General features: G+C 51.4%; 1 protein-coding gene across 1 annotated transcript; it reads right to left on the reverse strand.

The window, feature by feature from the left end:
- Positions 1 to 6048: 6048 nt before the first annotated feature.
- On the reverse strand, positions 6049 to 14734 carry PAX1 (paired box 1). The gene is made up of 5 exons (XM_037812149.1): positions 14467 to 14734; positions 13401 to 14030; positions 11700 to 11842; positions 10944 to 11166; positions 6049 to 6140 (listed from the first exon to the last, which is right to left on the reverse strand). Exons 1-5 carry the CDS (start codon positions 14732 to 14734, stop codon positions 6049 to 6051), a joined length of 1356 nt encoding a protein of 451 aa, XP_037668077.1.
- Between the last annotated feature and the right edge of the window lie 5192 nt (positions 14735 to 19926).

Here is a 19926-nt window from a genome sequence, read left to right on the forward strand (position 1 = left end):
CTAGATATTATCCTAAAATAAATACAAAAATGAGGAAATAATCATTTTCGTTTTTCTTTGCTGCCTCTCTGTAATTTACGGGCCCTTATAGAAAAATACTGAATTGTGTCTTTATATGATTACAAACATGAAAAAGATCATTAAAAATGGATCAGTTGTTTAGAATGGGAAAGACTCAAACCAAATTGGTAAAAAAAAAAAAAAAAAAAAAAAAAAAATCAAAATCACACAAGTATAGATGAAATTTATTTTATTTCCTAAAAAATGTGTTTAGATTAGTTTGCCCTTTAGAGTCAGATTTTCTTGTTCCACATTCAAAGAATTGAATACATGTATACATTAGAGTCAAATTTAGAAATGACAATTATTTGTAAGGGATTTCTAAGCGAGCTTACTCAAAAATGTCTAAATGAATGAGCCTAAAAAGTCCATTTTTTTTACCACATGCCCAGTCTATACCCTTTGTTCCAAAACCAAAGGATCTGGCTATAAATAACAATAATAGCTAGAGGAATGGAGAAGTTTACCACTTTAATAGAATGGTGTCTCTCTAACTCAGTGTTATCTTTGTACTACTCACTATTTTCTTGGAACAATGTGTGCTCCCCCTGGTGGTCAGAATGATACCATCAGCTTCCTGGACCAGGTGAATCATACTACAACTTGTTTGCCAAAGAAGCATCTTGTCCTTTATGTTTCACAAATTTCGTGTTCCAAGTCAACTTTTTTAAAAGTCAATTTACTTCAATGCATTCAAATATCCTGCTTAATTAATTAATCATCCAAGTGAGTTGTTTTTAAATTCAAAAATATCTAGTTAAAGAATTTGTGTTTTCTTATTGGCTGTTCTTGGTAAAATAAAATATCATAAAGTTAAAACCACATCCACCAGTGACCAGGAGAACTCCCCCAAATTAAAATTCTCTGGCCAATACAAAAAAAAAAAAAAAAAAAGATATTGGAGGTAATCCATCAACTCAATATACCTAACCAGAGAAAAAGGAAATAAGATGTTATGGGGTGGAAATGTAATTTAATAGCAGAATGAACACCTGATCAGCTTTTTTTTTTTTTTTTTTCAGAAGAAAAAAAAAAAGAATGGGTACAACCCAGGTGGTTAAATTTTAATGGTTGAAATCTCATCACCCATGAAGACTATAGTTGGGATTCCACTTTCGGATTTGGCCAGCCCAGGAACAGATGTGGCTTCCAATGTGGATTGCAGGCTGCCTTTCCTGGGGAAAAGCTCTTTAGAGTTAAACAAGGGTTTCAACTGGTTTCAACTCCAAAGAAAAGAATAGACTAAATTGAGAATAATTGTTCCAAGTGTTTGGAATTCCCAAGTTGGATTGGGGCTACATGTGTGGTTCTTATTTTATTGACTACCTTGTAAATGAAGACAGTGTGATTCCTCTCTGCTCTGTCCTTTAAAAAAAAATCCAAAAACAGAAGAATATTTGTTTTAAAAGCTGAGATCCAATAGTTTGGCCAGAAATATCTCAGTCACAGGACATCTCTTTAGTGAGCAAGACTATAGTTCAGAAGCAAGGTCAAGGTGAAGAACAAATACCATTTTGTGCATAATTCCCACCCATTAAAAGAAGGAAGTCAAATGTTTTTCATTACATAGCCTGTCTGGATGCACAATCCTTTCAACTGAGCTCCTTAGGCACTTTCTGGCAAGATTCTAAATTCTTAGTACCCCAGCATAACATGGAGCAGGTAGAGTTTCTCTTGAGAAAGAGACCCAGGCCAATGTAATTCCAGCCAGAGAAGCTGATGCCAGGAAATCAACAGTGTGCTTTACCCTGGACCATGGGTCAATTAAATAAATCCCATCCTCTTTAACAGAAGTCAAGAAACAAGCAAAACAGGGAAAGTAATATGAACACAGTTGTCAGTGAGTGCTCCAAACAGTGGGCAGCCGTGGGTTTGCTCCAGTGAGAGGTGAGTTCTGCAGGAGGTTAACTCAACATTGATTCCGAGCAAATTTGGAATGGGTAAAAGTAATGCTTGTGCCAGTACTAGAAATTTAACTTTTATCTGTATCTAATATTTCTTCAAAAAGCTTCCCCACCGCCACCCCCAGATTGACTCTGTTCCTGCCTGGAGAGACTGACTCCCTTCTAAGAAAAGTTGCATTGCCTTCCCCAAAGCCACTTGGAGCTTTGGATGCAGAACAAGTCAGGAAGTTGCCCTGGAAGAACAGACTCAACCCATCTCGGAGGGATTAAAATGCAATCTGACCTTATGTAAAGCTCTGTTCTGTCTCTCCCGTCCTCCCTCCCGTGTCCTCCCTCCTTTCAGTTTGCCGAAAGCAGTCACCTTTCTCCCAGGGACGTTCTCACAGGCCACTCTAAGTACTTCCTCCAATAATGAACGCAACGAAATCCTGTTTATTCATTTAAAGCACGAAGCTCATTCCCTTTACAAATACCCTACTTTTAATAAACCCTTGTTGACATGCATCCAGGCAAGAAAATAAGGTGAATCATTCAAAGCTTGAGGCTGCTGGGATGCAAAGATCAGCTCTTCCACCATGTCTGTGTTTAGATAGTACAACTCTTCAGTGTGCGTTTTTTAAATAGCACATACACAAAGAGATATTCACAGATGTTCTGCTATAAGCATTTGTTTCTGGAAGGATTCATAAAAGATTGTAATAGTGTACACTTTTAAGGACAGAGATGAAGGCAGGAAGAAACTTTCACTTTTCATTTTCATTCTTCTGTACTGCTTGAATTTTCCGACGTTACATACAATATTTTTTTTCCAAAAAGTCAAAAGGGTTACCAGAGTGGTTGTATTTTATGCCCCTTTTTGTATATTTTCTTTTCGGTACTTCTCTATATTTAGGAAGACTTAATTTTAAGTTTAAAAAAGGAAAGGCAGGTGCTAGTGCAAAGACAAGATGCCTTTAGGGATTGATTCTTTCTCAAATTAGTTTACCCATCATGGCACTATGTAATTTTATTACATGTCCTCAGCTCCTCCACAGGTCCATATAACACAGAGACAAAAACGCAAGGTTTCAATGGGGTCTTTGGAAGAGTATTTTAATTCTGGGTCCCCCACCAACCATAAAAATGACTTCCCTAGTCTTTGTTAACAGCTAAGCAAAATCCTTTCCAGAGAAGTGAAGCAGCTCTGGGCCCATCTTCCTGAAGGCCAGGTCACCATGTGCATTGCTGCATCAGAAGGTACATTTCAGAATTAAAAACGGAGGCTGAGGGAGGTCCAGCTCTCAGTCACACTGCAGGGCAGCAGGGATTTCACTGGAGCTCACTGAACTCAGTCCATGGCCCTCGAGAGAGAAGGAATGTTCCTGTATATCCCATCATGAAATGCAAAAGGCCAACTCCAAAAGACTTACCTCAAGCCATGGGATACCGGGAGCAAGAGGGAGCAGGTTTGGAAAGCACCTCCCTTGGCAAGTAGCATCCAAAATACAAGCACCTTCTATCCTCCCTGGATTGCATTCCCAGGCTCTTCTTCCCCTGAACCCCAGTCACCCCAACACAGGAGAAGTGAGCAGCTGCAGGAAAATGGAAATGGAGCCAACTCAGAAATAGAAGTTGGCAGTATAGATTCTTCTTATATCTTCAAAAAGAAGTGAGATGCCTTCCTCCTGGCCCAAGCAAGCCAGTCCTCCTGCAGGTATCAAGGATGGAATCATGAAAATCCTATCGGTGATGGGCTGATGGAGCATGTAAAGCTCACCTAAGCACAAGGAGACAGACTAAATGGACTGGGGCTTGAGGGCATTCTCCTTTATCAGACGTTATCCCTGGCCAGCTTCACTGCAGGACGTGCTGGTGCAGAAGGCTGGGGACCCCTGGCTCAAAGTTCAGGCCCCAAACATGGATCTCTGATGAGATAGGGTCACCCAGTTTCTGTTCCCAATGCTGTAATCAGTAACTTTCTGCATGGCCCAGAGAAAACAAATCAAATCCCTAGCTCTCAATATTCCTATGAAATGGAACATTTTTTAAAAAAAGGCAAGAGACTTTAAAAACATGGAAAGAACAGCCTCTATATGAAAAATAGCCAGTATTCTTTGATGAACAATACCTTCAGCAGGTACTATTGCAAAGAGATGCAATGAAAATAGTTTCCTATTCATTCTCTCTGTGATTGTACATCCAGAGTAGATGCATGCCATGCACGCCGTTCTGCTTAGCTTCAGAGCAAAAATCTCTTCTGCCAGTTTTTAAATTAATAATCAGAAAGCAAAACATTGGGAAGAGAAACAAAACAATTAGCCAGAGGCCCCTTAGATTTGGTGACCTGGGATCACTTTTCTTTAGCTTTTAGAATGTTAGAAATGTTCTGGAAAAGTCCTCAATTGTTGCTTGCTGCCTTCTGTCACTTTATTCCTCTAAGAGCTGACTTCACTTTAGAGAGATTTCTGTGTATTCCCTCTTTACCTCAGTTCTCCAGGACTGACCTGACATTTCCTGGGACAAATCCCTGAAAATGGCAAGGGTTGGGGATGGGGTGGGACAATAGCAATGAAATCCACTCCTTCACTTGGTGGCCCTGCCAGGTGCATTGGAAAATGCCCGTCCTGTTTCACTTTCTCTCCCACCTCTTGCCCAACTTGGGCTGCAGGTGAGAACAAGCAAACCAATAGAACAATTTCCTTTTAATGTTCCTCCTGAAAACTCAAAGGAGTGTAGAAGGTGAGGCATAACTTATGACACTGCAAACAGACATACAGACATCCACTTGCTCACCCTTCTGAAGTGCACTTAAGACACTTTCCTTTATTCAAAGGCGGCCACCTTTACCGGATAGCATCAGACTCTCACCAGTGACATTTTTATGACTAGAAAATTGCAGTTTCACGTCCAGGGTCCCGCCACCTCTGCGCCCAGAATTGGACCCAGCCAACAGCTCACACATATGGCTCTAGAAGACACTTGCTGTGTTTTTCTGCAAACCAAAAGCCCAAATGCACCTCTGTACCCCAAAGCACTCTGTAGTTTAAATTAACAAATGGGCTGACCCTAAAAGGGTGCCGCTGCCTTGTTTTCCATTGGTCAGAATCTCAGCGCGGGAAGCGGAGGGGTGGGAGGAGGAACCTGAGGGCATGCGGTTTTCTAACCACAGAAAACGCCAACCGCCCCAGTGTCTCCTACTCCTGCCCCAATTTTCTTTTAATTGACATCATCTCTGAGGAAGCAAAGAGAAGCCCAGCACTGGGTGCTGAGAAAAATGCAAATTTCCAGACAATTTACTGGAGGGGTGTGGGGGATGCCGCGAAGTCGACAGTTCATTGGGGTTTTGTTCGGGTTCATTATAAAAATATCACAGGCTGTGACCTCCCTGTTCACTTACTGGACGCGAGACTGTCCAACAGCCGGCAGGGAATGTCCTGGAGACCCCAGTGGGGGGGGGGGGCGGTGAGAGGGGCAGGGAAGCTGTACAAATGAAGAGAGATGGAGCCCTTGACCATAAAAGGACCGAAAGCCACAGGGCTGGGTCAGAGGGAAGGGAACACAAGAAGAGCGAGAGGGGAAAGGGGAGAAGGAGGAAGAGAAGGATGGGGAGGTAGAAGGGAGAAAATAGAGATTGCAAAGGGAAGAGAGGGGAAAGAAAGGAAGGAAAAGCAGAGAGGTAAGAGGGAGGGAGGGAGGAAAGAATGAAGGAAAGTGAATGAAGCGGGAAAAAGGGAGAGATGGGGTGGAGGGAGGGAGGGAGACAGACAAACCTGGGAGAAGGAGAGAAAGAAGGAATTTGAGCCTGGCAGGGGGAGGGGAGCCACATCGGAGCATGGATCCTGACAAGGGCGCCAGTCTAAAGCCAAAGTTCAGAAAATGTCTAAAAAACCCGGCCCATCAAGGCTTGAGGTCGGCCAGGGCCCAGGAGCAGGCGTGGCGTCGGGGTCGAAGGCGCAGAGCCCCGCGGGCCGGGACCGGCGGCGGCCTTTGTGACCGCCTCCGGCTCCTCCTCGGTGTCCGCTCCGATCCCGCCCGCGCCGCGGTGCTGCAGGTGCCGAGGCTGCACGCCGGTCCTCCCGAGGGTCCCTCCGGGCTCCGGGTGGGGCTAGGAAGTCGAGGCCGGGCTGGGCAAGCTGTGCAAGCTGCTGAGGGCGTCCGAGGCTTTGCGCCCCGGGCTGGGCGGCTTCCGATCGGCCCCTGCGGGAGGAAGCACAACAGGCGTCGGGGCACCGCCGAGCGCTGCGCGGGGCGAGACAGCCGGCGACCCCAGACGCCTGCACAAGGGACGGCCGCGCGAGCACCTGGGGTGACCGCTGGGCGGGCGCTCTCGACACTGCAGAGGGTTGGAGGCAGAAAGCATGGTCGCCGGGCTCTCCAAGGGTCCCGTGCGCTCTCCAAGGTCGCCACCCGCTGGTTTGTGCCCATTTTTCCCCTCCTTTTCACTCCGCCCTTGCCAAGTGGCTGTCCTGGTTAAGGCCATTTCGCAAACGCCCCCTGACCGTCCGGTCCCGCACACACAAAAAAAGAAGGCAACCCGCGCAGGGAGGCCCTGCGGGCCTTCGCACCCCAGGAGTGGTTCTCAGATGCGACTGAGACTTCAGAGGCAAACGGTCGCTCCAAGAGGCTCCGGGCCTGTGGACCTAGCTGATCCGGGCGCTCGCGGTGGCCAGGGGGAGCCCGTGCGGAAAACTGATCACTGAAGATTCCCTTTGGGGGGGGGCGGGGCGCGGCGGCCTAGGCAGCTCCGGCAGAGGAGGCGATCGCGCTCTGCATGGGGCGGCCGCCTCCTCTTCGCTAGCGCGATCAGAGGATCCAGGTACGCTCCCCACTGCGGACTCAAGTACGTCCTGGGACCTCTGGGCCCCCAGATTATATGACAGTGGATTTGTCAGATCAGGCGGCATTCTGCTTGTTGCTCTGTTATTTACAGTTTGGGGAAAGAGCCGAAGTTTTGCTACTGGAAGCCAGAAAGTGACGTGAGGGTTGTGCAACCCCTGTTTTTGCTTCCCCATTCCCTGCGACTCAGCTTCTTCTTCATCAGGAGGCACAAGCTTGTAAGGGGGCTATTTTCCATTTTCCTTTTTTATCCCAAGTTCCGATTGCCTCGGTTTGGGATGAAGGAGAAAGCTGGACTTTTCCTGGTACTTGCTGCCACCAGACACAGCCCCAAGCACAACTTGCTGTAGGTGTGGAGCAGGGCTGTACATCTGTATGCAAGGGTCTCTGTGAGTGTCTCACAAACACACACACAAGGTGAGGGGGAGAAAGAAAGAGAGAGAGATTCTGAGTGGTCTAAAGACCTTTCCAGAACAAAGAGGCCCCTCTGATCTCCTGCCTTTCAGCTCTCTTTCCTAAACACATCTGTGACCCCCCAGCCAGAGACGTTCTCAGACCTTTTCTTTCCAGCCCTACACACACATCAAGGTAAGGACCTGTTTAGAAAACATCTGAGGAGGAGGCTTCAAGCCAGAAAAAGAACCCATGGAAAATAAACAACCGGGAACCCAGGGACAGGGACGGATCCCACTCCACCCTACAGGGATGAATCCTGCTGCATTTTTAGCTCCTCGCCCTGTTGCAACTTGGGTGGGTAGGTCGGATGGGGCCCTGAGAGGTCTGGGGCCTCAAGGAAGGGGGCAGGAATGGGGACAGGCTTTTTAAAATATTTGGATCTAATTTGCCTGCGTTTGCAGGGCACACTCAAACGTCACTGGAGGGGGTTGTGGGGGAGAGGTGTCGGGCTGAGGAAGGTATCCCAGAGCTGGGTCAAACTAGGGTGTCTGACCCCAGCACCCTCATGCTCCCTGGCAAAGTTCGCTTTTAGAATCCTCCAGGAACTAATCCAGAAGCAGAGATAACTGGAACCAAACTGCCAGAGTCTTCTTTACAAATATATACAAGACATCGTCTTTGTGCACATGCAGTAGCTTACAAATTTGGTTCCCAAATCTTTACTCTTTCCAAAGCGCCATCAGAAGGGACTCCGGTGGGTTTTGATGGTTTCTAAAAGCACACTGTAATAGCAGTTGTCTTGCGGGAACCATCGTGGGGTCTCTGGAATCTGCTGGAGGGAGGGGTTGAAATGGTTGTGCCTTGGCTATGGGAAAACCTTTGGATGGATATGGAGATTCCTAGGATGTCAACCCCTCAGCATGTAGATTAAGTGGAACTTTCCATTCTCTCATGTCCCAAGAATTGAAGTTTCCTTTCACAGGATAGCAGTTGTAGACCATACTTTTTGCCTATGTAATAGGGAACCTAAACTCACTACCCTTTACCAAGATAAAACTAATAAATTGTAATGCAAATTTGACATTTATTTAGGCTTCTCTTGGGATAATCAGTAAGGTGCTCATTTGCCCATGATTTGGAGGACACACTGATATACACATATACCCACACACACACATATATATATACACACACATACATACACACTATATAAACACACAGACATATATACATATACACACACATACACATTGGTATATGTAGTGCACATAACATGTGTGTGCATTTTTATGCACCAGATGATCAAAAGTATTTGCTTTTTACTAAGCATTCATTATGTTACTAAACTGCTTTTCAGTAAAGAAATATCATGTTTCTTTTTAAATGCTATTCCTATTATTCTCATTAATTGAGCAATTAATAGTAAATTGTCTTCTGGGTTCAATTTCTTTGAATATAGTAACTTAAGCAGTGACTAAAAAGTAAAAGGCAGTGATTCTATTTTGCTTTGACATTTCAAAGACAGGTTGAATCTTTGAAATCAGATTTTTTTTTGTTTGTTTTTTTTTGCCAAGGAGAAGAGTAAAAAATCCATAACCCAAGAATGTATGTAATTCTCATGCTGTGAAAAAGATAGATAATGAATGATAATTTTTATGTTCATGTTCAAACACAAACACTTGCATGTCAGCTTGAGAAATCGTTTATAACGGGCCTGATTTGTTTGATGATCCTTTCCCTCACACTTTTAAAGAACTGAGCATATCAGGAAATTGGTCATTTAATGACTGGTGTAACTAATTATTACAGCGGGTTTTGAAAATGGATAGAATGGTTCATTATAAGGAGCAGAAGTAATAGTAAAAGGGACAAGGCAACTAGAGCCATTAAATGGTGTGCTTCTTCAGGAAAGTATCTTTGAAAGAAAATCGAGCACCAGTGAGTCTTAATGTAGAATTCCTCCAACACCCTCCGCAAAAATTAATCACAATTAGTTTCTAATTTGGAACTGTATGTTTTACCTTTAGATTGTTGCTTGCACTTCATAAATTGTTTCTAATGTACAGTATAAAATGCCCCAGGATGACTTCCTATCTGTATTCCTCTGAAGATAGCGTGTCCTTTTTCTGTCTTCTTCCTTCTTTGGATCAGCCCCCGGGGAAATAACTTAAATTTGTAGATATACTTTTCTAATTCAAATGAACCTGCTTAGTTAAGCGATTGGTTGCTGAGTGTAATGAGGTAAATTCCATTTTGATTTCTAACTCAACTGATAATCCAGGTTGTAGAGAAAAGAAGTAGATTAGAGACCAAGGACAAGAAACTGAGCTAAGCCCTCTGCCTGAGATCCCCTATTTGTCCTTAAATTTAAAGCTTAAAGGAGTTCTCATTTTCAGTTTTCCAATTTTCCTTTTCTTGGATTTTCCCATAATTGAGCAAGTGATATTATTCTATTTTTAAAATTAAACTTAAAGCTTAAAGGAGTTTCAATTATCAATATTTGCCAATTTCTTTACTTGGATTTTTCTATAATTAGGCAAGTGTTATCCTAATATCTCAGGGGCTTTGGGCTCTAGGGAAGGTGGGACTAGAAAAAATATCTTTGCTCCTCTAGCTGCTTGAAGGTAGATGGCTGTAAGTGCCCTGACCGTCATCATGTGTCACCAAGACCACTCGCAAATAGCACTTTTTGTCTGCGCTTCACCAAGGAGGCAGCCCCCCTGCCTGTGTCCCATCAGCCACACTGCTACCTGCCACACCAGGTGGGAGGCAGTGGGCAGGTAAAGATCCTTTTGTAACCTGGGAACCCCCTCTGCCCCATGCTGCCCCTACGTTTGTGCCCTGCTCCCCTCTCTGCTGGGGCTGGGACCTCTGAGCTATCTCCTTCCTTTACTAGGGCAGTGACACTGCAAACTCCTGGCCCATCAGAGCCTAAACCAAGGGGGAAAAAGAGGACTTACAGGAAGGTGAGCTTTTCTGAAATTAAAGAAAAAAACAGGAACCAGAAGTCAGGGTAAGAAGATGCCCCTCTCATGGCTGGCCTCCAAGTAAATATGTCCACTCTGTTAGGTGGCTTGTCCGAGTGTGTAGTTGTGAAGAAGTAGAGAAAAGAAAGAGACAGAGGTGGCAGAGCTCCTGGCTACATTTCCCATGACAGAAAGAAGGATGGACCCCAAACCACACAGAGTTCAAAGAGCCTGAACAGAGGGATGCCAGATTGAAATGTTCTTGACTTTCCCACAGGATGCAGTTTTGAAACAACAAATATAAAGGGACACCGGGGTCCGCCAAAAAGAAACCTGGAAGAAACAGGCAGTGCCTGGGCAGGGTCCAGGGCCGAGATCTGGGTGGCTCAGGGGCCCTGGCAGGTCCAGCAGAGAAGGCAAAGAAAGATGGGCCTGGAGGGTGCTTCTAGACTCTTCCATGGGTGGAGAAATTGATGTCCGAAGAGGAGCAATAATTTGCACACTCAAACCTAGGAGTCCTGTTTGTTAGTCTGACACTCTGTCCCCTCTCTCCCTACAAGTCGGGGGCCTCGCTCATTCTCGGTGTACCCATACACCTGTCAAAAATTAACCTGCCCCAAAAAGCTACAGGTGTAACTTTTAACCTGAAGGAAGGAAAGGATTTACTCCAGGTACCACCCAACCACCTCAGTATTTTGAGTCCTGTTTCTCTTTCTCTACCACCCCGCCCCAACCACCACCCTGCCTTCCTCCTAACCATCCCGGCATCCACCCCACCCTGGTCAGCCCGCGCGCCCCTCACCTTCTCGGCTGGGATGCTTGAAGGTCATAGCTGCAGCGAGCTCCCCGCCATGCACCGCCACGCTGACCCCGGGGGCTGCCAACGCGGGGCCCTGTGCCGGCGACCACGGCGGACCCGAGGCCAGGTAGCCGCCGCCAGGCGCACTGTACACGCCTGGCTGGTTGGAGGCCGGGTAGGCGCAGGCCGGGAGGAAGCCGCCCACCGCCGAGAGGCCCGAGGCCGACTGGGAGAAGGCGATAAAGGAGGGGGACACAGTCAGTCGCGAATAATCCCGCTGAGCTCCGGACCCCCGTCAGCTCCAGCATGTGTTAATTACAGGGTTGGAGACCCTCATTTCCCCACGCTGTCCCCGTCGATTATCCCCACTGCGAGACTGACTTGACCTCTTCTCTTCCTAATAAGAACTCTCTGGCAAAGCGATTTTTAAAAATCCAATCAGACTGTTGTAGATCATAATAAAAGGTGAGGGGTGGCATGGAATTCATCTCCCCGCATTTGGAGAAAGCGGGCTCCCAGCCTTATCTATGGTTCAGCATTCCAGCATTTTTAGTAAAGATATCTTGGCAAAATGAGAGTCATTCCCCCCTAGAAAGTCAGCTTCCCCCAAACCAGTGCGCTCGAGAAAAAGAGAAAAGAGTGAGCAGACCCTCTCCAATCCCCCTCCCTCCGTTCCTCTGCCTCTCTCTCTCTCCTCTTTCCTACCTTCCGTCCCTTGGCGCTCGCCTAATTAAATACATCCCGCTGCTCCTTGGTTACCTGAGGATATTTAATATCCGCCTCCAAGGCAGGTTTCTCGAGCCCATTCACTGCTTGGGTGGCCGGAAAGGCCGTGCGATTCACGCCGGCCCAGTCTTCCATCTTAGGAGAGTAGGCCGCGCCTTCGCTCCCGGCCAGGGCCCCTGCGGCGGGCACAGGACCGGTTAGAAGGGGCGACTGACCCTGCTCTGGGCCTCCGCCCACTTATTCACACACAACACGTGCCTACAATTACCCAGCTCATACGCCAAGCCCCCCATTCCCACCCAGCACCTAAGCCAAACGTTCCGAGAGCCAGCAGAGGCAGGGGAGAAGCGGGGACCCGGGTTTCGCTTTCACGCCTATCCGGGCAGAGAGAAGGAAGCGACCAGGCCTGCTCCTTTCCTTTGACCCGCTTCCCCCGAAACTCGCGGCGTGTGGGGCAGAAGCTGGGCACACTCAGCCAAGCCGCCCGCTGCTCAGGGCCGCACCCGGAAAGGGGTGGTGGGTCCTAGTTCCAAACCCAAGAGAATGGCAAGGGTTTCTCCAAGTCTTGGCAAGCGTCCGGAGGTCTGGGAGACGCTTCTGCTCAGAGTCGCCTCCGGAGACACCCCGGTCTCCCTAAAGGGTCTGTAACCCTGCAACCCGAGCGTGTCTGGGGCGCAAATCTATTTCTTGCTCACATGTGTGCGGGTGGAAGCGAACGAAAGCTCCAGATCTGAGCGCAGGCCTGGCACGGCCACCTTCCAGCCAGCTGCCCAACGGCTGCTCCAAGGAAAGCTTTGGCACCATCGGCGGCCCAGACTGGGTTCGAACCTCAAGGAAAAGGCGTATGCAGGGTCTCAAAGGCACTTAGCTGGAGCTAAACCTTCGCGGCCTCTTTCCTGCCGCCCCTCCTTTCTCCTAGGCTACAGTGAACTTTTCTTCTTACTCTATTCCTGAGTCTGCTCACCTAAGAGCGCTCCATCCTCCAGCTGGCTCTTCGGGGCAGGGACAGTGTGAAGAGACTAGAAACCCAGTTCTGCCCGTACAAGTCCCGAGCCGGCACCGAGACAGCCTCAAACTTCCCTTTCTCCTGCCCTCCCCGTGCCACCCCACTGCCACCACTGAGAGATGATCAGAAGTTTGATGAGTTCTAATTGCAAGCGAAGGACAAATCCTTGTGAGTTTTCACCCTGAGGGTCCCTGCAGCCCGAGGCGCTGCCACCCAGAATCCCCACTCCAGGACCTGCAAGGCAGCGGGGCCTGTTGGAGAACCCGGCTGCTCCCGCTCCACGAGACTAGCCAAGCGGCTCCCTTCCCTTTTATGCAAAAGACCCGCTGGGCCCGGGAAGGACGGAAACCTTCGGGAAATAGTGAGGATTCTGAAAGCTAAAGAAATCGTCAGAGAATTGCCTAAGCGGTTTGTTTGGCTTAGATCTGGCGATAGGGTTTGCATACTGTTTGCAAAAATGAAAAAGCGCAATTGCAAGCCTCCGAATTTGTGGTCGACGATTGCTCTTCCATTTGGGAAATATTTTCCATATTTGTCATAAAAAGTTCAAGATGTCCGAAGGCTCCCACAGAAGGCCCGCGTACCCCGGGCCTCCCGGGCCAAACCCAAGCCTCTCCGGAGCCAGAACCGGGCCGGGGAGAAGGGCGAGTGGGACCCCCATCCACCCGCACGCCTGCCGGCGAGTTCTGCCCCTTCCTAGAAGGATACAGAGGGCCGACACGACTGACCTGTTTGCTCCATAAACGTCCGGATGCCCAGGATGTTGCTGACCGAGTGAGCCGAGGGCCATGAGCGGGGAATGCTGACGTGGCCCGCCGAGCCTGGGACCCCAGGGTGGCTGCCCATCTTGGCGCCCGTGGGCGACACTGGGCTGGGGTAGGGGTACTGGTAGATGTGGTTGTAGGGCAGCGCCGGCTGCGGTGGCGGCTGCTTGCTCGCCTCGTAGGGCCCGGGCTGCGCCAGGCTGCCGATCTTGTTGCGCAGGATGCGGCTGATGGAGCTCACCGAGGGCACGTTGTACTTGTCGCAGACGCCGTCGGCCAGCAGCCGGTCGCGGATCTCCCAGGCAAAGATGCCGGGGTCACCCTGCTTGTAGTCCCTGATGTGCTTGACTACGTTGGGGGTGGTGACGCGGGGTTTGCTGCCCCCGATGGCCCCGGGCAGGATGGAGCCCGTCTCATTGTAGCGCGCCAGGATCTTGCTCACGCAGCCGTGGGATACGCGCAGCTGCCGGCTGATGTCACAGGGTCTGATGCCCAACTGCGCCAGCTCCACAATGCGCAAGCGGATAGCATTGGGCAGGGGGCGGCCGTTGACAAACACGCCGCCCAGCTGGTTCACCTCGCCGTATGTCTGCTCTGTGGACGCGCCCGGCGACAGTGAGCGGTCAGGAGAGAAAACACCGGCGGGTTAGCCAAGGGTGGCCGCGCGGGACAAGGGGCAGCACCTAGAAGTGTGTCTGAAAGGGACTCGCGGATCCCCAGATGGCTCGGAGGGAAAAGGCCTGGGTCGGACTCCCGGAGTGGGCGCGGCCGTAGAGACCCCAGGAGGGGAGCATCGCTGGCTCCAATCCTCCTCGCCCTTTCGCGTCTTTTGGCACAGCTACTTGGGAAACCCCATCCCCTGACGCGCCAAACTGCCCCACGAGGGCTGGGGACGTTTGGAGAACGTGGCTCGCCCAGGGCCCCAGTGCAGAGAAAGCAGGCGAGAAGGAAGGGAGGCGCCGGAATAAGATCCCCCTCATCCCGCCCCCCCCCACCTCCGCCCGCGCCCTGCCCGCCGCCTGCCCCTTACCCATGGCGTGCGGGCCAGCCAGCTGCCTGGCGCCGGGGCAGCCGGGGATGGGCCCGGCGCAGTCCGGGAGAGTTCGGGCGCCGCCGCCGCGGGAGAGGCATAGAGGGAGGGCGCCGGAGAGCTGAGAGCCGCGGCGGCCCGGCGGCGGACTGGAGACGCGCCGGGTGCCGCCGCCGAGCGCGCGGTTGCTGGCCCCTGGGCCGGTCGCCGCCGCCCCCTCCCAGGACACTCTCCACGCCCGCGACCCCAGGCTCAGGGTGAACTTCATCCGATTAGAAGAAATTCGTCTGACCGGGAGGCTGCAGCGTGCGGAGATCAATTTGACGTGTCCTCCACGTCAATCTCGGCAGTCACGCCGGAGACGCGCTAGTTGGCAGCTCATTGGTTCCCGTCACTGGGCCCCGCGTCCCCCGCCCGGCTCTGAAACTCTACCCTCTCCTCCCGCCTTCCCACCTCGGCCCTCTGCACCCCCTCCGGAACCTCTCCACCCCACCCCCAAACACACACACACACACCCTTCCAAACCCTAGCTGGGCCTGGAACGATCCATTCGCCCGGCGCCCCTTGCAGCCTCCTCCCTCACGAACTTTGGGATTGATGGGGAAGTCATTTCAAGTCGATTAGTATCATGCTAGTATTAGTATCCTTACTCGTGCTGGCTTTGGTTTTAGCTTTATCATCACCTCCACCACCATTACTACTACTAAGAGATCAGAGGACAAAAGTGGTTGCAAGTTGGTTAGTGTGTTGTTGCCTCTACCCGCCCCCTCCCTGGGCAGGGACCCCCAACAGTGGGTCCAGGGCCGCTCCGCGCTTGGGTGACTGTGAGCGCCCAGCCTGGTGCAGGGTCACTTGAGGCTGACCGAAGGTGGTTGCTGTGGATCGGACCCTCTCGTGACCCATTTCTGAATGACTCCCAGCCCTGCTCCCAGGAGATCCTTACAATGTTTGGTAGTCATCGACTCCCTTGTAGTGGTAGGGGTGAATTCATGATTGCCAGGGGTGCATTCCAAATTCAATTTCCCTATGGCCGGGCCCACCCCCGCCTAAGTCATTCCTCTCCACAAAGTGGCAGAGGGTGCAGGCCAGAAAAGTATCTCTACCTAGTGCCCCTGAGAGTCAGGGATTCAGCACTCTCCCGACCCCAGGCGCCTCCTGGAGGGCGGGAAGATGCATGGTTAGCTCCTGCTCTAGGCGTGGGAGACAGTCTTTCTCCCAAGTCAGGGAACTCTGCAATCTTCCATCCCCGGGCAGCTTGACCTTGCCTTTCCCAGAGTACTCGCAGCCTCCAGGGGTCTTTGTTAACCCACTAAATGGCCCTTGCTCCGTGAACTCTTTGGCCTTGGCATTAACCACCAACTCTTTTCTCTGTTTCTCTCTTGCATCAAAGCCCAGTTCTAGACTCCCCAGCCTGTGTCCCTCACTGTGGCAGTCCTGGAGGGAGACATGTGAAGAGCCCAGAAAAGAACAGGTGAAGGGGGAAAGCTCCTGGTTTTGTGCCTGAACTGATACGAAGAGGCTGCGAGAGGCTGGTCCAAGAGGCCCCAGCTAGAGACCAATAAGCGCCAAGGGCTTTGGGGTGAGCATGAAGGAGAGAGAAGGGGAGCTGAGAAGTTGGTCTAGGCACAGCCACGATTCCCGGGACTCCCAGGCGCTCCCAGTTCTCCTCAGAAGGCGAGAAGACCCTCCACCCCACCCCCAGGATCCAGCTACCTGCAGCCAGCCAAGGGCTGACGGCCTGCGCAGCGATGGCGCCCAAGGCGCAGACGGATCCTATCAGCGCAGCCGGGGGAGCCGCGGCGGCCGAGGCCCTGACCCCTTTCCTTCTGCTGCGGGGCCAGAGACTATGACTGGCTCCTAATCAACTCCTATGAATGAGTCCATTAGGAGGGCCTGAGCCATAAATCCTGGACTCCCTGGAGGGAGGGCGCCGGCCACTAGGGCTGGGGCAGGGGCCACGGGTAAGAATTGCCCTTGGAAAAAAGAAAAACCAGATTCTAAAGAGGTAAAGACCTTCCTCTGAGGCAGCACGGAGCACACCGTGCAGCCTCTGGCTCCGGGAGCCTCGGGGAGGCCGTAGGGACTGGAAAGACGTTTGAGGGTCGGGGCACTGGCGACCAGGTATGGGAGGGGGGAGAGGGGTGAGTGCAAGGAAGCCATTTGGAAGGACCTGTACTGTCCGCGACGGCGCGGAGGGTCGGGGTCAGGACGTGGGGGAGGGAGTGGTTTGGAGTAAGGTGGACAAGCTGGAAACAGGAGCTCTGCAAAGTCACAGAGCAGAGGGATTCGGCGCGTGCCTGGTGTGGGGAATTCTCTCAAGGTGGTTTGTAACCTGCTTGTCCCGGACTTACATTTTCGTTGCCTATATTAAAAGACGAGTGCACAAGCCCCAGAAAAGGTCGATTCCCGAGGCACTGGGAAAACCTGCATCCAAGTCTCAGCCCAGCGCATTCCCACGAGCTCCAGAAAAGCAACTAAAGTCATTCCTTTGCCCTGTAGGTGAAGAGTCGACGGGCAGGCTCAGAAAAGAGCAAATAAAGCCGGTCGTGCTGCGCTGAGAACTGGTTCGACCCCACCTCTGCCGGCAGAGCGCGGGGCGCTGGCAGAAAGACGCAGCCCAGGGCGGCAACTTCTCTCTCCCTCGGCCAAGGGCCCCTGTGGTTGGGGAGGAAAGTTAGGGGATTGCGCCTGGGGGCTCTCTGGGGTGGTGGAGCCAGCCGGCCCTGGCCTCAGCTCCCTCCCCACCCCCACAGCCAACTGTGCGCGGTCGGGACTACCCAGCGGTCGCTGCCGCCCTCCCAGCCTCCGGCCCGCGGAAAAGCTTACAGTTTGTCTCCCCCTGTCGGCCCCCCGGCTGGGCCGGGGATTCCCGCGCCCGAGCTGCGCTGGCGACGAGATGGCTCAAAGGTGGGGTTGAAGAAGGAAAAGAAACATCTCCTCCACTTCCCCGGGATACAGCTTGGTCCCCTCCAAGGCCCCAGGAAGGCGACGAGGTCTGCACGGAGCTCGCAGAGGTAACGAGTTCGCGGGTTCCGCGGTTTTGTTCCGCTGGGTTTAGCCCCGCAGTTTTGCTCGCCCAGGGCGCAGCGGGTAATAAAACGCGGACAGGCTCTCCCGCGCGCCGGAGCAGCAGAGCTGAGGGCGCGCTCCGGGACCCAGGACAGGACGCATCGCTTTAGGACCGGATACCCTTACGGGCGGAGGACGGATTCGAGGAAGCTTATGGATCCCCGGGAATTGACCCAGGTTTCCCTTAGCAGGAAAAGAAGGGGAGGCGAGCTCGGGGCCAAACGCGTGAGACAAAGAGGAGGTAGGAAGGAGGGGACTGTCCTTCTGGGGTCTCCGCTTGGCGGTAGGGAGAGCTGCGAGTGAATTCTCCCTGGTCGATCACGGCCCCAGAGGAGAACCCAGCACCGCTTGGTGACTCGGCGGACCTTGATGCGACAGCTGCCCTCACTTCCTGTCTCCTGGGTGGCTTTGGGTTTTGGTGGGGCTGTTTCGGGGAGTTATCTGGGCGCTACCGAAGCCCGCATGTGGAAGCTGTCGGGGGTGTTCCCGGGACCCACGCGTTTCAGGGACTCCAGGGGAAACCTAGACAAGCAGGGTCTTCAACTCGGACTTCAACAGGGCTGAAGGAACACGCCGGGGCTCTTGTTTTGGTTCCGCGGGGAAGGACCTGAGGGTAGAAAATACAGATGGCATCTGCCGAGGGCCCTCGGCCCAGCCCGGGCCTAGTTACTAAGAACGCGGTTCCCTCCTGCCCCCTTCCTCGCCCCAGGGCCAGCGCGGGCTCCCGAGGAAGAGGTCTAGGACCCGGGTCCTCCCTCCGACTGCAGCACCTCGGGCGGGTCCAGCCCGCTTTTGCACCCACGTGGGTCCCGGCTTAGCCCAAGCCTGCGCTTTTGCTGTTTTTCGGAGCACTGCGCCAGTGACTCGTGTGATCCGAAATCAAAATCAAACCAAAGAGTTTCTTCGCTTTCTGTTTTAAAAAACTGGCGCAGGCTGCGCAGTTGTATTGCCCCCACCCCACTCCGCACGGGGTGCAGAGCAGATCCCGCCACACCAAGCTTAAAAATGATAACAAAATCGGTAAAAAAAAAAAAAAAAAAAAAAAAAAAAAAGGGAACTGAGAAGTGGCTAGCTGCAAGGGAGCGTGTGGAGAGAAGCGCTGACCCAGATCAGGGAATTGCAAACTCTCAGGGACCTCCGCAACTGCGAACCAGCTCTTCCGAAACGGGAATGCGCCTTAAGGCACCCCAAAGGGGGTGCTACCTGCTGCCTTGCAAGGAGGAGGGTGAGGAGGGGGTGCGCCCCTCCCTACCAACTCTCCCCGCCGGGAAGGCGGATATGCACGCAGCACCTGCCGCTCCAGATTGGAACACACAGAACGCAGACTAACTGGAAGGGGCTGAAGGCGGTGCCAGTTAGGATTAAAACAGCCCCAGGGGCAACAAAGACCGTCCTCCGGCAACTCACAGACCCATTCCCGCGGCTTGTTTTTACTCGGCCTGCTTGTGACTACGATGGGCTAGTTTCATTTTATTTGCTAGCTTGGAAATGTTTGTCGTCGAAAGCGGGTCAGTTCAGCGGTGGGATGGCGAATCATTTCCGTTTACACTGGCTGCTGAAAGCGGGAATGTCCTTAGAAATGCATCGGGCGATAAGGAAAAAAAATTCGTTTTCTCAAAATGTAATAGAGGAACAAGAAAAGATGACTATGTCCCGAGTGATTAATAAAACAGCAGACAGCCGGGATTCCCCAATTCCGTTCAGAGGTTTAGGAGACAAACAGAAATAGGAAAACTGAATTGCAGCGAGACCCCCAGTAGAAATAAACAAGAGGAAATTGAGCATTGCCAACGAATATACAAGATACTTTCTACCCTGACATGCAGGGATCTTACTATTACATTTATAACATTCCTTTTCAAATTGAAACACTTAAAATGCAGCATTTAAATAAACTACTGGAGGCTGGTGCCCTTTGTGGGAAGAACGTTTTCTTGAAAGCGGTCAGGGAGCAGTGTCCTTGATGTCCTTCTGTGTATGTCCTCACGGGTGCAAATTTCAGGTCTATTTCTTGCTATTATGTCTTGCTTCTTTCCTTGGCAGGGAGCATGTCAGACAAGCCTCAATTTCCCCTTATGTGAAATGACATAGACAGTGTCAGATCTATTTCATTTCATTTCATCAGTGTAAAAGCCCACAGAAGGTTCCAGTCACTGGTCAAAATTCAACCTTTGCAGTGAGCCCCCAGAAATATTTATGCGACAGTGATCAAAATCTGAACAGCAAATTAAAATGGGACTATTTGGGAACCTAAAAATATCCATGAGGGCCTATCTCCTGTACAGGATCTGGGTAGTTGGAAAAGGGGAGATCTGGGAGGGGCCATAGAGATACAAAGGAAAGAAGTGGGCATCTGCAAAGGGGTGGGGTGACGGCCTTGTGGATGACTCG

Source organism: Choloepus didactylus, chromosome 19 (genome assembly GCF_015220235.1).
Source record: "Choloepus didactylus isolate mChoDid1 chromosome 19, mChoDid1.pri, whole genome shotgun sequence".
NCBI lineage: Eukaryota > Metazoa > Chordata > Mammalia > Pilosa > Megalonychidae > Choloepus > Choloepus didactylus.